General features: G+C 37.3%; 1 protein-coding gene across 2 annotated transcripts; it reads left to right on the top strand.

Moving 5' to 3' along the window:
• Nucleotides 1–1,777: 1,777 nt before the first annotated feature.
• LOC109030381 (uncharacterized) lies at nucleotides 1,778–14,474 on the top strand. 2 transcript variants are annotated; one of them, XM_019041316.2, is made up of 4 exons: nucleotides 1,778–2,099; nucleotides 2,595–2,776; nucleotides 6,580–6,729; nucleotides 12,082–14,474. In XM_019041316.2, the coding sequence occupies exon 4, from the start codon at nucleotides 12,580–12,582 to the stop codon at nucleotides 13,285–13,287; it is 708 nt and encodes a 235-aa protein (XP_018896861.2). In that variant the 5' UTR covers nucleotides 1,778–2,099; nucleotides 2,595–2,776; nucleotides 6,580–6,729; nucleotides 12,082–12,579; the 3' UTR covers nucleotides 13,288–14,474. The 2 variants fall into 2 exon arrangements, 1 of the variants encoding a protein (XP_018896861.2); XR_002008709.2 differs by lacking the exon at nucleotides 12,082–14,474 and adding an exon at nucleotides 8,801–11,686 and having other exon boundaries at nucleotides 1,789–2,099.
• The last annotated feature ends 2,974 nt before the right edge of the window (nucleotides 14,475–17,448 follow it).

Below are 17,448 nucleotides of genomic sequence, written 5' to 3'. Positions count from 1 at the left end.
GGTCCTAACCGACTCCCTTGAGGTACTCCTAATTCGACACACATCTCCTCTGACAGCTCTTGTCCCCATTTGACCTGTTGCCTTCTATCACATAGGTAATTATCAATCCATTTGATAGCCTTACCTCTAATTCCAATTCTCATTAATTTTTTTACCAAAATTCTCCTATTTATGGTTTCAAAAGCTCTCTTCAAGTCTAAAAACACAGCCACTGTAGTCTTCCCTTTTTTCCTTCTTTCCCTCCATTTTTTTAATAGACCTTGGATTAATTCCTCAGACCCAATCTTTTTTCTAAAGCCCCTTTGTTCATCTATTAAGATGTTATTCTCCGTTAGATATTTGTACAACCTTTTTACTACTATGCCTTCAATAATCTTCTCCACAAAGGGTAAAGAATTTATTGGTCTAAGAACTTCCGCTCTATCAGAATTTCCTATTTTCTTGATGGGTGTTACCATTGCTAACTTAAGCTTATCAGGCATACAACCTTCTTCCAGGGATTTATTTACTATCACTACTATTGCTTTGCCAAATTCCTCAATCATATCCTTCCCTAACCAACTACAAAGCGGGTATCCACTTTTATTAGTCTTCATTGCCTTTATCACACCTTTGACTTCCTCTTCATCAGTAGGTCTTATTTCATTTAGGCTCTTATCACACACATCCCCTATTTTGCTTTCCTCACATTCATTATCTTTCACAATCTTTCCTTCCTGTAGTTTCTCAACACTATAAATAAAGTATTTATTAATTTCATTGGCCGCCTCAACCCCTATTTTGGCTTCACCATTTATAGTTACAATTTTATCTTCATTCACCTTCTCCCTCCCTAACATTTCGTTGAGTAATCCCCACGTTTTCCTACCATCCTTTCTGTTCCTATTTAGATTAGTTTTCATAATACTCCTTCTTTTTACGTCTATACAGTTTGTTAAAAAGATTCCTTACCAGTTTAAAATACTTTTTCTCAACTTTGAAATTTTGAAAGGAGAAAACTTATGACTTGTTGAATTCAAAACTGTACTCCTCACACATTTTTTTTTCGAACTGTGACCTGATACCTTTTTTTCAAACTAGTCCAGTTTTAAAAAACAAATGAAAATGAAAAACGTTACGTTGGATGTTTTGCTGTGTCGAAATGAAAAATTTGATTTTTGCGGTTGAAGTACCTGCAGTTAATTTTTACTTCTTGTACACTCATACTCTATAGTAAAGAACTGATTCAGTGTTAGTTGTATGCTGTAAGTAAAGAGATTATGAGACATTTGTATAAGCAGTATCTTACTGCAAGAAAACTGCACACAAAGAGCTTTATTTAATACATAATAAAAACTCATGATCAAGAAAAAGAATACTCTTTTGCCAAGTTAACTAATGATAGGATCTTTACAATAATGAAATGATGTGTTATAAGTAAATTTTCAAAGATTTGGGTACCTTTTGAAGGTGAATTAAATTAATTAAATTTAGGAAAAAAGTTTTGCTTTTCACAATTGAAAGGGACTTTTTCTGTTAAACAGTGTTGTCAATTTTTTTTGTTGAGTTAAACTGACAACACTGTTTAACAGGAAACGGAAACGATCTAGTGAACAGGATATCCAGAATTATTTGAAATTCCCGCGTATTTTGGTTCAACTCGGAATAAATGGAATGAACCGCTCTGGACCAATCAAAGCGTCTGGTTCAGAATTTGCCGTTAAAATTCCTTTTGTTCGAAAAGAGGAATAATTGGGAAAATTTAGCAATTTGAAAACATCAGGCGTGCCTGTTCAGCCTGTTATCACTCACTTATCAGATCAAAGTTCGAAGTCCAGGTTTCCGTCCAACGTGTGCCGTTCTACAACACTTGTTGAATTTGTTTAATCTCTTCATCGGGTGTGGTGTACCCACGTGACTTTTATTTTTGCTTCAGTGGAAGATCATTCCTATCATCAGGCCTTTCCTTGATTCTGCCTAAATCGATTATGTTTAGCCTTGATTTTATTTTTTGCGATTCGCTTGAACTAAACTAAGGCCTCCAGGATCTTGTTGCTTATCGCAGGCATCTCTTCAATAACATTCTGATTCTCCCCAAGTTTATCAAAAAAGTGACAGTGGTAAGTACCCAGGTCTAAATCGCTAAGTCATTTACAATTCAAATTTTTCAAAAATATCCAAGTAACGATCTATCGCCCAGTGATATCATTCTTATCTCTCTGTTGGTTGTCCTTGAACATGGCCTTGATCATTCTTAGATGGTAATGAAATCAAGAGCAAGTTAGCCGTAGCTACGGAACCACTCACTCTTGAAGGCTAAGAAGAAATGAAAAGCTTGCTCATTGTATGTTAAGAAGAATGTCAATCGACGATTAATCCTGAAGCAGCACCACCTAACAAGTTATCATGCATTCACATGTCACCACTGTTGATCTGCACTACATTTGACTTTGCTCTCATTTTACGATAAGAGAACTCTGTCTAGGAGCCATGCCAATTTAGTAAACCTGTAAAGTCATATCTCTTGTCATTTTGATGTCTGAAATCTTTTTCAGGTATTTTTTTGGACTTATTAATGTTATGGGACCTAAACATTTTTCCTCTAATGCCAACAGGACCAAGATAAGGAACTTGCGAGAAATATCCAGGGGAAACACGGCGTGAAACAGGACTGCAAGAATCCTAAACAAAGTCTATCATCGCTCAATCGAGAGATCTCTCCTAACCTGACCAACAACCAGCAATCAAAGGGATGACAGATAAGATACACGATAAATCAAGGCAAATTTGAAACAAGGTATGCCACGGAATATTTTTTAAAACAGCCTAAGAAAGGCAAGGACCCTATTCGCCCTCCAATGACAGTACAATGTTATGAAAGTGAAGATTCAAGTCTCAATCTAGAATATTAGACAGTGTATTACACATTAGTTATTACACTAATGGAATAATAGTCTAAGGTAGACTGATCCATGTTCGTATGATAGGACAGTCCTAATTTTATTCTGCCAGTTCTAATTTTTATAAGGGATTACATTTGTTAATATTTTCCCCACTCATCAATGGATTCCTTCCCGTGGTTGACACTGAAGCTTGCGATACTGGTGGCACTATGCATACTGCCCGGTATTGGTATCACTCATGCTTGGCTCGCAGCTGGACAGTGGTGGTGGTTGGTTCCTTATGTAATTATGAGTCTGGTGGTAGCAGTCATGTACGGTTATGACAAGAGCCAGGCTCGAGACAATGAGTGGCGCATCCCTGAAGTTTGGCTGCAAGGATTGGCCCTGGTGGGCGGCTGGCCCGGCGCGCTAGTGGCCCAGCATCTGTTCCGCCACAAGAATCGCAAAGTGCCATTCCAATTGGTATTTTGGGCCATCGTCGCACTGCACCAGGTGTTGTGGTTTATCTACGACCACGATATACTGGCCTCCTACCTGCATGAAATTTCTGCCTCACCGTCAAAAAATTAAAACTGCATAGTACGTTTTGATTGCAAGATTATATGTCATGTTCCGTGCCCCTTAAAATGAGTTAGTCAAACATGCTACGCTTGCTAGAGTCTTAAAATACTAATCAAGCATTATTTTGTTTGCTACAGAACGTTTCTTGATAGGGCCTAAGGAACTTATTTGCCGTGCATCTTACTAATAATGTTAAAAAAATAAAGTTTGAAGTGGTATTAGGGTGCGTCAAAAAAAATGAAAGTCTGAAATGTTCCGCTCCCCAGGCGGCAATCGATGACGTTTGGTAAAAAAACATGTTTGCCAAAATTTGGGCCAATTTCAATCATTTTAAATGGTGCCAAAGGTCAATTTTGTGATGAAATTATGATATTTTGGTTTAGACCTCGATTTCGTACAAAAAACTCGATTTTACGCTGAAATCGTGCGTTTACGAGAAAAATGTCAAAGAACTCGACTTGTAGAGGATGAAATTTTACACTAGGAGGACGTCTTTGTAACCGATAAAAATCAAATTGAACTAGAAAAACTCAACTCGGTATTTATTTTTTTGGTCCTCAGAATTTCCGAGGTCTTACTAAGTAGAGGTTTAAAAGACTCATTTTTCACGAAAATAAGTCGAAAGAGGGTATAAATGAACTGTAGGCAAGTGTTGAGGATGCAAATGTCATCAGAACTTCCTCAGTTTCAAAAAAAGTTCCAACTATTTTGCACAATCCTCCAAAAAGTGTACGACTCGAGAAGCAGGATCGTGCTATAATAGTAGGGGGAAAGTGCGGTTTGACCGGGAAAAATTGCGTAACAAACTTTCCCTATGTAATCGTCATCAGTAGGTCCCCCTGAACAACTTCCTAAAAGTTAAAAATGGCCCGACCCCGGAATATCCCTCAAAAAAGTTAAAATTGAAAATGGCGGCCGTAATAAGAGGGTCCGGGAAATCGGTATTTTAAAATGCTCATTCTGTCTCATCATGTGAGGTAGCATTTCCTATGTAATTTTGGTCGTAGATTTCATAAATGAATTCCGCAAGGCCTCTTCTGAGCTTACGTTTCTCTCGGTAGTCGTATGTTTCCTTTAATTTCCTTTATTAAATACATTTATAACATCAAATTTAAGTTTCTTGGCCATAAATACATGAAAATAAAGACACTTCACTTTCCTTGTTCCTTCGGTGAATATTTAAAAAAATGCAACCTCCTGCCTTTCACATTTGGCCGCCATCTTTGATTTGGAGCGCCCCCTTTGGCCGGAGGGCCTTGCGGAATTTATTTATGAAATCTACGACCAAAATTACATAGGAAATGATACCTCACATGATGAGACAGAATGAGCATTTTAAAATACCGATTTCCCGGACCCTCTTATTACGGCCGCCATTTTCAATTTTAACTTTTTTGAGGGATATTCCGGGGTCGGGCCATTTTTAACTTTTAGGAAGTTGTTCAGGGGGACCTACTGATGACGATTACATAGGGAAAGTTTGTTACGCAATTTTTCCCGGTCAAACCGCACTTTCCCCCTACTATTATAGCACGATCCTGCTTCTCGAGTCGTACACTTTTTGGAGGATTGTGCAAAATAGTTGGAACTTTTTTTGAAACTGAGGAAGTTCTGATGACATTTGCATCCTCAACACTTGCCTACAGTTCATTTATACCCTCTTTCGACTTATTTTCGTGAAAAATGAGTCTTTTAAACCTCTACTTAGTAAGACCTCGGAAATTCTGAGGACCAAAAAAATAAATACCGAGTTGAGTTTTTCTAGTTCAATTTGATTTTTATCGGTTACAAAGACGTCCTCCTAGTGTAAAATTTCATCCTCTACAAGTCGAGTTCTTTGACATTTTTCTCGTAAACGCACGATTTCAGCGTAAAATCGAGTTTTTTGTACGAAATCGAGGTCTAAACCAAAATATCATAATTTCATCACAAAATTGACCTTTGGCACCATTTAAAATGATTGAAATTGGCCCAAATTTTGGCAAACATGTTTTTTTACCAAACGTCATCGATTGCCGCCTGGGGAGCGGAACATTTCAGACTTTCATTTTTTTTGACGCACCCTAGTATACATCTTCAGGGGTAATGATTTCCTAAAGTAAGTTGTCAAAAGGCTGTTTCATAATTAATGAAATAGCAGTTACTTAAAGTTATTTGTGAGTTTTAAATTTTATAAATGAGCCTTTCTATTTATATTTCACGCCAGCAGCAATGGACTCTTAGATCTGAAAGTCTCTGTTGCTGGTGATTATAGTTTTTTTAGCTCATAGACCCGTAGGAGCCTCAAGACCGTGTGTAATCAATTTTGCATCCCATAGCTTGTAGGAAAAATTGATTATCTTAACATTCATTTCCCCCACCAATTGAGAAAAATCAACAGGTAGTAAAATTTTGGGGTGGAAATCGAGAATTTTTCGAATGAAGTGAAAATTAGGTAGTCCCATCTGCAATGGCTGAAGGAGTTTCTTTTCCTGTTTAAAATTCCGAAGAGGAGCCTGATTCTCTCAATCATACTGCTGTGCCAGTAAACAACGCTGTATAAACATTCATGATTTACCTAATTTCCTCTGAGAGGATGGTTATTTATGAGGAGACTTCAGAATATTTTTTCTTGAAATCTTCAGATAATTCAGATCTGATGGATGAGAAAATTTCCTGAAAAACTGGAGGAAAAATATTCACAGGTTTCCTTGAAAATTCTCTTTTCACCAAAAAAAAATTTGGCAATGTCTGAAGGCCGATCCAGCGTTCTTCCTTAGCCTTGCAGTGGCTGGCATGCGTCAAAATTCAATTGTTGAATTGAAAACTGTTTTATCGCCCTGAAGATCTCATGGCAGTAAATTGGTATTTTGCTGTTATTTGATAGAATTGCTTCATGCTCGGCATCTGATGTCTAAGCAGCTTTCCATACAGAATTTTTCTTTCGTTCTCGGAAAAGCTGAGCCTCTCCTGGAGCCTCCTCTAGCTCACTTGATGATTGGAGACAATCAGGATTTTATTCGCTGATGGAATCGGCTTTCCTGAACAAGATTGTAGAGTGAATTTCGGGAAAACCTTGATCTCTGAAACTGAAGTGACCTTTTATCTTGATTCATCTTTATCAATGACTGAAATTTTTTTTCTTGGATGCCGACAGGACTTAGATTGGATCCCGATGAGAATTGTTCAACTGAGACATAGTATCGAAAAGGAGTTGCAAGGAGTCAAAAAAATTCACCAGATTTCTCAACTCAACTAGCAACTAGTGAAAGAGACAAAAATCAAAAAGTATGCGGAGTAATTCAAGGTAAATTCAAAAGAAAATATGATTCAGATCCTAATTCATGAGGAAGTAGAAGGCACACAAATTTCATTCTCCTCCAAATTACTGTGTAAAGTATACTTTAAATTATTTTCTTATAGAAAATGACTTGTCTCTTTCAATACATAGGCAATAAGAGCGATCATTTTTGTTCTGTCAATTTTATCTTTTAAAGAAGTGCCATTTTTAATGTATACACATTCAATAATTTGCTCCGTTCCCTCTGTTGGGAACAAGTAAAAACAGTGAGAAAGTCCCTACCATTCCCAAAGGGTCTGTTTAGGAGCCTTAAATATTTTTATTCTTTCATCTTGCAGCCACATATCAAGAATATATTCTTTGTCTGATTAAAGGTAACTCGTCTTGAGTAAGTATTCTCTGACAAACTTTTTAGAGCAGAGATTACGAAGCCTCTTTTCTTAATAATAAACAAAAACTAGGAGAAAAAAAGAGGAGAAAAAAATAGACCACATGTATTCAAGGGGTATGCCAGCTGGCAATGCTTACAGACAAAGAGATCTTGATGATCGGAGAGTTCACCAGGGCAGATTTAGCAGAGACCACATGTATTCAAGGGGTATGCCAGCTGGCAATGCTTACAGACGAAGAGATCTTGATGATCGGAGAGTTCACCAGGGTAGATTTAGCAGAGACCACATGTATTCAAGGGGTATGCCTGCTGGCAATGCTTACAGACAAAGAGATCTTGATGATCGGAGAGTTCACCAGGGCAGATTTAGCAGCAGCCGAGGCACTCAGCGCACTACTTACACTCTCTCGTCTCTGGACTATCTAAAGCTCCTAGTACTTGGAGGGCTGTGTGTGCTGCCAGTTTTTGGTGCTGTCTGTGCCTGGCACAACGGAGATGAGCGCTGGAAGTTCCTAGTTGTGTACCTAGGTATGAGCTATTTTTCCTGGTGTAGGTATCGCCAGGATAAACACCAGGCTGTACACCACCTGTGGCGTACCTCTGAGGGGGAGCTACATATCCTAGCATCCCTGGGAGGCTGGCCTGGAGCACTGGTTGCCCAGCATCTGTTGCGTCACAAGATCTATAAGGTGAAATTCCAGATGATATTCTGGACCATCGTCGCAATGCACCAGAGATGGTGGTGGACGACTTACTCCCACGATTTTTCGCTCTTTTTTTACCAAGAAAATGTTTCATACTCCAGTTAAACTACGCTATTAACTAAACTAACCAGATGCTGATAGTACTGTTTGTGTGTTGCTTAATTTCAAAGCTTATCATGCCTGGCTTGAAGCTGGGGACTATAAGCTCGGCAGTGGCAGTCCTACATTGCTTGAAAAAAGCCAGATTTCTGAAATCTGGCTGCAGGGTTTTGCTCCGGTGGGCAGCCGGTCCTAAACGCTATTGGCTCAGCATATCTTCTGTTGCAAAACCCAGATGGTATTCCGGGCCATTGTCGCAATACTTTTAGTGCTATGATGGATCTACACCATTTAGTACAATAAAATCGCAATGAATTGGAGGGCTGATGAAGTCAATCCATGAACGGGCCATTCTGAGCCCCTTGTTCGCCGGAAAGTGGGAACCGTTCGGCATTTTTTAACATGGCGGCTTATAGAAGAATCGCGGGCTGCGAGTGGTTTTCGGGATTTATTTATTTTAATCAATTATTATTTCTGGCAAATTGTGTTCACCGAAGTCATAACAAAAAATGTACAACACTCCTGTGTTAATGAAATAAATTTTATACCTTTTTTTTCTGAGCGAAGACCGGTGCTGGGACCCCACGCATACGGCATCGTCAGTAGCTGCACACTAGTCTCAGGAGTACAGGACAAAACAACCTCTAAAAGTGATTTCATTGGTGCTCCACAACATTGCGACTCTATAGTACTCTTTGATCTACACCAATCCTCCTTTGTGCGAGAAATTTCTGTTGCTCTGTCCAGAGTCTAGCAGCATATTTCTCTGTGACTCCAAGATTATACCTGAAGTTTAAAATGAGAGAAATTGAGTCTGCCAAATATGCAGTGTCTACTTGAGTATTAAAATTACGATTAAACATTTTTATTTTATTCCTGACAGGACAAAGATCAGGGACTGACTAGAAAAGTTCAGCTGTGATACAGTGTCACAAAGGACTGTGTGACACAAGAAAAACATCGATAAATAAAATCGTGGCACCCATTTGTGAGATATTGCAGCTTAGCCAACCACCATCACTCTAAAAAGCAGGACCTAAAAAAGATGCGCTGTAAATTGAAGCAAATTTGAGACAAGGTATGCTGTAGAACGAAATTTAAAGAGGCAAAGAGGTACAGGAATCTTATTCTCCTTCTTCTACGGAGATAATAGTCTGTGTCATAAGTTAAAAGGAGACTAATTCATGTTTGTATTTTAAGCGAATAATTTGTATTTATTTGTTTTAAATTTTATAAATAAGCACATTGACTCACTATGAGGAGAGATAGCTATATTGTCATAAATATGAATCCAGACAGTACTTGTACATTTCAAAGGTTTATCTGGACACTTTTGGTGCTGGTGGTTTCGTGTATTCTGCCGGTTGGTGGCGCTGCACGGGCCTGGCGCGATGCCGGGCAATGGTGGTGGGTTGCCATCTATGTGATTGCGAGTGTGGTGTTGTTTGTAATGTATGGCTATGATAAGAGTCAAGCCCGATGTCACGGGTGGCGCGTATCGGAAGTCAAGCTGCAGGGACTAGCTCTGGTTGGTGGCTGGCCTGGAGCGCTGGTGGCCCAGTATCTGTTCCATCATAAGACCTGCAAAGGGTCGTTCCAGGTGGTGTTTTGGGCCATTGTCGCTCTCCATCAAGTGCTGTGGTGGTTCTTGTCCCCCGATTTACTAGCTTACTATGAGCATGAAATCTCTGTTGCACTGTCAAATATTTGGGAGAGTATTTCTCAACCACTCGAAGGAGTGGCGAGTGAAATCTCTACCATACTGTCAAAAATTTGGGAGGGTATTTCACAACTACTAACGCCTTACCTCCATGAGATTTCGGTCTTTTTGTCGAAAATCTGGCAGGGTATTTCACAACTACTAACGCCTTACCTCCATGAGATTTCTGTCTTTTTGTCGAAAATCTGGCAGAGTATATCTCAATTTTTCTCTGACTTGGTACCTTTAAATAGAAACTAGAGACTGAAAAACTGCTCCTTGCTTGCATGAAATCCATGTCACACTGTCCTCCCACCTGCATGAAATCTCTGTCGCACTTCGAAAAATCCGAGATCGTTTTTCACATCATCTGGTTCCCTCTGCATAAAATCTCGATTAAATTATGAGGAATGTGAAAACTTTTTTTACCGCCATTGGTCTCCTGTCTCTCTGAAATCTTATTGTTAGATGTTATTTATCAATTTGTCTTGGACCTTGTATCGGTAAATGCTAGCAAGAAACGCAAGTTTTATTTAATTCATACTCATGTTGGGACCCTCACATGGTGCAAAATTCAATCAATTGTCAGTCTTTTACAAGCATTTTATAAGTATTTTTTTATTTCCTCTACTTTTTGCTTCATATAATCTTTTTTTATAAACCTAGTTTTTAAGTTGAGACAGATTTTATCCTTGTATGCTTACTGAACGAAGAACATTCGGTAAAAGATCTTGTGCAGTTGAGTTTCCACTCATTCAGCCATTATTAGGTCTTACTGTCGGTAGCCCACTGAGGAAAGTGTTGTTCAGCCCTAGTAATCGGAAGAAACGAATGAGAAAAATCTTTAAAATCGTGGGGGAAAAACTATAAAATTCACCAGGAAAAGTGATAAGTTGGATTTCAGAATTCATCATGTGTAATATTTCATTCCTCTTGTCAATTGATTTTCTGTGTCCTATTCGTTAAGAAAAATGGCAATCAGCGCATGCCACTTGTCAGAGCAACTCGCATCGAGAAAATATTTTCTTGTGTTTAATTTTTAAGTTAGCCTCTAAGATTTTGCTTTTTAGAGCCTCTTTGATCTCTGATTTTTGATCTCTGTTGGTTTGTTTGTGTACAGAAAACTTCTGTTGTTATTAAATTTTAGGTTTTTGAGTCAAGTCGCACTGTCCTCCAGCATACTCTCCAAACTCATCAAGTCATTTTTTGTGTCTTGCAATGACCTTTAAGATATTGAGCCTTTCAATTCATGCCTTTCAACATTTGCGTTGTAATTCCTGTACTTTTAATCAGTCGTAAAATTAATTTGATCATTCTTGATCTTTATGTTTAGACATTCCACAGTCCCTGCAAAGAAAGAAGTCAGCGTTTTGGAAAAATATTTGTGTATCATAGCAACAACTTATTTTAAATGGTTTGTTATTGTAAGTGAGCATTCAAAGGTTTCATTTTAACTCAAGTTGTGTCATTCTTGGCAACGCTCACAGTTAAGACAGAATAAGACATGAACAGGAGAGATACAATTATGATAAAATATTAATATGAACGGTCTGTTGCTGCCTGTATTTCATACCTACTATGAAATAGGTCAATGTACAAAAAAATGTCTAAGTCAAAAAATCTTTCGCCATTAACTGATGCTCCTAAAACATTGACGTATAATACAATCTAGACCGCGCATTACGAAATTCAAGCGAGACGATAGGCAACCCAGCAACACACAGCAAGTGTACCGGCGAGACAATGGTGGAATTCGTGGAAATGCCGGTCTTGCCAGTGCCGTTGCCTGATACGGGTACACTTAGCTCGTATATCCGGCGGTATCAACTAGGCTGAAGGCGCGTCTTTACCCCCCTAGCTGTCTTACCTTCCCCGCCTAAAGTCGGGCCCAATGCGCGGTCTAGATTGTATTATACGTCAATGTCCTAAAATGTTTCAATTTTCACACCATTATTCTTAGTTTAGAAATTCTCGTATCTATATTTGTAATATTTCTGTTTTTATATATTTTTAAGCAGTTTTTTTTACTTATTGTACCATTTCTTTGAAATATATTTTAAACAAAATTTACTCATGTTTCATTTTACCACATTGAAATTTTCCCAAATTAAACTTCTACGGTGTTCTGAGCAATCGTCGCGCTGCTTCAATTCAGCTGTTGAAAGTACTATTCTCTTGGTTTGGAGACCAAACGGGAGTTGATTGGTATTTTCGCTGTTTCTTGATAGAATCGCCTCATATTTTGACTCTTCAGTCATAATTTTACCTCCTTTTTTGCAAAAAGCTGAGCCTTTTCATGTTGCCTTGAAAGAGCAGAAAATCTAGATTTTCACTGTTTTCCGATGAATTTCGTCCGATTAAGTTATTGGCATCCTGATAAAAGAGTTGAGCATTATTTGCCTAAATACTTACATTGTTTGTTTCCGAATTTGTAGTAATATTTTGTCCTAATCTTCTTTTTCCAGTGACAGAATCCTTTTTTTCTTGAACGCCAACAGAAATAAGATTGGAAACTGGCGAAAAATATTCAGCTGAGAATTAGTGTTGAAAAGGAATTGCAAGGAACCCACAAAATTCATTTTTCTCAACGCAACAGACAGCCAGCGAACAAACAGCTAAAGAGATAAATATTAAGAAAGATGTTTATTAATTTGAGGCAGATTTGATAGAAGGTATGCTTTGAATCCCTATTTCTGAAAAACAGAAGGCACACAAACTGTATTGAGCCCTCCAAATTTTTACAACAAGTAAATTCTTAATTATTTAAGCACCGAAAATAACTGTTTCTGAATAAGTTTTATGAGCAGTCATTAAGATTGTGTCAATTTTATCATTTACAGAGGAGAGGCTTCTATTATTTTCACGCATCCAACAATATTTTCTGTTCATTACAAAGTGAACAAGAAAAAATAGTGAAAAAAAGAAAAATCTTCATCAAGGGATCTGCTTTTTATTATTGAATCATGGCATGTATTTCTCGAGAAAATATTCCTCTCTATTTGAGGGAGTATTTGAGTATTCATAACCAGAAGGATTCTAGTAATTTGATAGAGTGCCAAGATGAATCTGACGATAGCCAAAACACGAGCAATGCCATGATGTACACTGACACCCTGCCTAAACGTCATAAATGTTGGATAATTCTGGGTTCGCTGCCACTTCTTGTGCCGGTAGCAGTGTTTGCTCTGCCAGCCTACCGTGCTACTCAAGCCTGGCTTGAGGCTGGGCAGTGGTGGTGGCTGGCCATCTACGGGACAGCAAGCCTGATTTCGATTGTCCTGTACGGTTATGACAAGCTTGTGGCCGGAAGCAACATGGGCCGAATTCCTGAAATCTGGCTACATGGCCTAGCCTTAGCAGGCGGCTGGCCAGGAGCGCTGTTGGCCCAGCATCTGTTTCGCCACAAGATCCGCAAAGTGCCTTTCCAGATTGTTTTCTGGCCAATCATTGCGCTGCATCAGGTGTTTTGGTGGTTTTGCAGCCCTGATGTACTGGTCTACTACCAGCACGAAATCACTGTCGCTCTGTTAAAAACTTGGGAGGATATTTCACAACGACTGGCGCCTTATTTGCATGAGATTTCCGCCACTCTTTCCAAAATTTGGGAGAGAACTTCACAACTACTGGCGCCTTACTTGCATGAGATTTCCGCCACTTTTTCCAAAATTTGAGAGAATACTTCACAACTACTGGCGCCTTACTTGCATGAGATTTCTGCCACTCTCTCCAAAATTTGGGAGAGTATTTCACAACTACTAACGCCATACCTGCATAAGATCTCTCTCACATTGTCACAAATCTGGCAGAGCACATCTCAATTTGTCTCTGATCTCATACCTATGAATAGGACCGAGGGAAATTGAGTCTGATGGAAACATCAGTCCATTTAATTTAGACACGCTACGATGGCAAAAATCAAATTATGGTAGATCGAAGCAAAAGATAGAGCTTTACAAGGATTCTATATTTTTATTTTTCAATTTTTGGAGTTATCATTTTTTTCTATAGGTACTTTTTTCTTTTTTATCTTCTTCTTTTTTAATTTGTGGTAGATTTTATTCTCATATAATCACGCAACTTAAGATACTCATCAGTGAAATTAGGTCTGTAAATTTTCGTCCATGTAAGTGTCAATAGGGATTTTGTCGGCAGTCTACTACAACGTAGCTGTAGTTCAGTCATAGTTATTAGAAGAGAAGCACAAATACGTCTTCTAAAGACATGGGGGAAGAACAAGAACAGGTATTCGAAAAATTGAGCAGTTGGATTCCTGATCTTATAGTAAATTATATTTTATTTCTACCGTTAATTAATTTTCTGCATATTGTTTTGGAAACAAAATTGTGGTTAATGCATGTCATGGCAACCTCACAATGTGCACATTATTTTCCTTTGTTTAGTGTGTAAGTTAACGAGCCTCTGAGATTATAATTTTTACATAGATGCATTTACATCACATAGATACATCTTATGATCTCTGATACTCACTGTTAAACGCACACTGTGTCAACTTTTAGTGAAAGTCTCATGATGTATTAATTTTTAAATCTCAGCGTCAAGTCACTATATGCTTTGACATAAGCACTCAGTATTTTCATTTTTCATTCGCCAATGTTTTTCTTAGTCAGCAAGATATATTTACTCAGACAATTGATAAAATCATATCGCACCAATCAAGACTTGCATCACAAGTCCCGTAATTTCTGTTCAGTTTTTATTCTAATCATTAGATCAATATACCTAGTTCTTTATCTTTAGTAGAGACATTCCATAGTCCGTGCAAATGGAAAATATACTTATTTTTGAAAATATTTTTTTATGACACAAGCGCATCAATAAAATAGTTTTTCATCATTGAGGTGAGTTTCGAAAAGTAGTTTCATTGCAACTAAAGTTCCCTCACCCTTTTAAATGACCGACTGAGAATGAACAATGAGAGATAATAGGGAGACATAAATGAAACCATCTCTTGCAGGACCTTATCTGGATGCATTTTTGCTGAAAAAAACCTACGTGAAAATGAGTTAAATCAAAACGATCTTATTTGTTCAGTAGATTTACGTGTTTTAAAGTTCCTTTTTATCTAGCGTGTTTTCATACAGTTATTTTTACCATTAACACGCCCATTTTTCATTATTGAGTCGGAAAACCTCTTCTTATAAATCGATGGTCTTCAAACAAACCTCCATTCCATTTTATCATTCTATCATTCCAAAATCAATTCATACTCAAAAATTTTGGCTTGCATGAATGGCTTTTAATTTTTTTCTCCTCTTTTCTTGATACTCCTCAATTTGGTGTGTTCTTTTCGCTGATAGACCAACATCCCCTCAAGTTTTATCTTTACAAAATTGCAGCTTGTTTCTAAATCTGCTTGAATGGCTATCCTTAATACAGTTTTGCCCATGATTAAAAAGTCAGCTGTTCAATATTTTGCTCATGCCGAAGACGGCTGTAGGTATATGTTTTCTTGTTGAATTTTTAATTGTAAGGTGTCTTTTTCAATGTCAAACAAGTATGTAACTCTGCATATTGATGTTAACTTACAAAAGAGAAAAAAAATAATGGAATTGATCTCCTGGGCGGGAGCCATCTGCTCCATAAGGGGTTCGGAAAATCACTTATTCTTTTGAAAAACAGCAGATTTGGTCTTTTGAAAATCACTGTAAATTGTTGACATTTTCTTCAAATTTAAAAGTTCTAAAGTTAATTTTTTAGAGGAGGATTTGCTCTCATTTCCTCGGAAGATAAATAATATGTAAGGAGAGAGGCCTTTGAAATGTATCTTGACAAACGGAATAAGACATGACACTAAAACAATTCTAATAAAGAAACAAAATTGTAAATTTGAATTTCTTTTATTTCATAAAATCCTTTTTTCTCCCATTCATTCTAAATTTCTGTTTTCACAATTCTATCAATCACCGAAGAAAACTTTTACACACAGTTTTAATCTTCTTTTTCTTCTTTCTTTTTGAAAGAAATACAATTTTCTCCAATTAAAAAGCAATTAAACAGTTGCTAGCGGTGTTTCGTACCTTTCTACATGCAATAAAAGTATTAAACTAACAGTCGATGTCTTAAAATTAAATACATTAAAGTTACATAAGCTCTGTAAGGATACGGCATCATCAACTATCTGCATTGAATTATGATAGATGCACGGAGACAACGTTCATTAGGTTACCAATGCTGAACAGATTTCCTCGTGGCATAAACAAAATTTTGAAGGCGTTTCGCATAATTATAGTCTCCTCAAACAAAGTTCAAATATTTGAGTATCTACTTGAAAGTAGCGTTTTAGGAGTCTTTCTGCCGATAAATTAAAAAGTGAGGTACTTAAGGCGTGCAAATCTACCAAGGAAGTTAACGACCGAAGTTGGCTAAAAGATTTGCTAAAAGATATGAATGGAATTTCAAAATTTTTTTGGACGGAACATTATGATTTTGTCGTTGATCCTCAACATGCATCGTAGATTTGCGCGCCTTAAATGAAGGGCTTGGAGGACAAGGCGCAAGTGCAGTTCCTGCTATTTTGAGAAATAAATGTTTGAAGTTTCGAAAGTACATGGAGCCTGTGGTGCAAAGAAAGTTCAAACTGACTTTTTGATGCTTAAAAATTGGCGTTTGGAAGCGAATTTTTCTCAGAATATGCATTAAGACTTAATTTTACATGAAATCATTAACATCTCAATTTTTTCAAAAACTACACTTATGTGCCTTGTACTCCAAGTCCCTCAAATGTACCTACTTAGGAGGTGTGAACAACCATTTATTGTGAGCATAACGATTTATTGTGAGCATAACGCTTCATTGCACTGCCAAGTCGGTGCAACTTTGTTTTTTTGACGAGATTATAAAAGTAAATACAAATTGGGACTAAAAAAATACAGATTTTTACAATTAGTCAAATGCCTTTGTTTACAATCTAATGAAAAAAAAAACAAAGCATAGAACAATAAGCATTTGGAGATACAAGTAAAGAGCGTTGGCAAGCGTTGCTGAAGTATCTCGTCGGCTATACCAAGTGCGAAACGCCCTCGTTGCTTCAAGAATAGTCATAACATCTCCCAAGTAGCACAGTGCAACGATAATATTGAAATTAAATTGCAATTTGATTCCAATAAAATTGTAATTTTTTTACCATCAAATTGCAATAGTTTTACATCATTTAGTCGATTTCTGACGATTTTAAACAATCAACAGAATGAGCTCCACGTGTCAGAAAGATACGCAATGTGCAATGCAATGAAAAATTTCAACTTATTCCAATTTTATTGCAAGAAGTTTCAATAAATGGAACCCCTTCAAATAGGAGCTAGGCAACATACACAACACTCAGTGGATTGCAATATTTTTACAATGTACCTACTTAATTGCTACTTATTTCAATCCGTGCTACTTTGGTCTATCACTTTTGCATTGATTAATTGTCTCCAATACGCTTTGTCAGCAAAACATGAATATTGGCTCACAGGTCATTGATACGATCAGAAGAAAAGTAACTCTTCACAGTTTTTCAGATTTCTTTCGAATTCTCTTCAATCAAACGCTAAGTCATTTTGGATTACCTAACTCCGAAAAAATCTAAATTCTTCATCTGTAATCGATGTCTTCTTTTTTGTTTTCGCGTGGCATTTTCACACATTTACTCTAAAATAAAAATACACCATAGAAACCCAAACTAATAAGATACAGAGAATGTGCAAATTCTTGTATTTTAAATCGAATATTCGAGCAAGTTTGCGAAGAAACGTGATGCTTCTCCAAAATTGCAGAACTTTAAATCAAAGATTCAACGAGAAAATGAGAAGGAATCTAGTTGAAATTTC

This window comes from Bemisia tabaci, chromosome 9 (assembly GCF_918797505.1).
Source record: "Bemisia tabaci chromosome 9, PGI_BMITA_v3".
Lineage (NCBI taxonomy): Eukaryota > Metazoa > Arthropoda > Insecta > Hemiptera > Aleyrodidae > Bemisia > Bemisia tabaci.
This window is presented reverse-complemented; position numbering and strand designations above follow the sequence as displayed.

Bases quoted from the DNA above. Each gene is read 5' to 3' on its own strand.
- LOC109030381 (XM_019041316.2), top strand. From the start codon at position 12,580: ATGGCATGTATTTCTCGAGAAAATATTCCTCTCTATTTGAGGGAGTAT.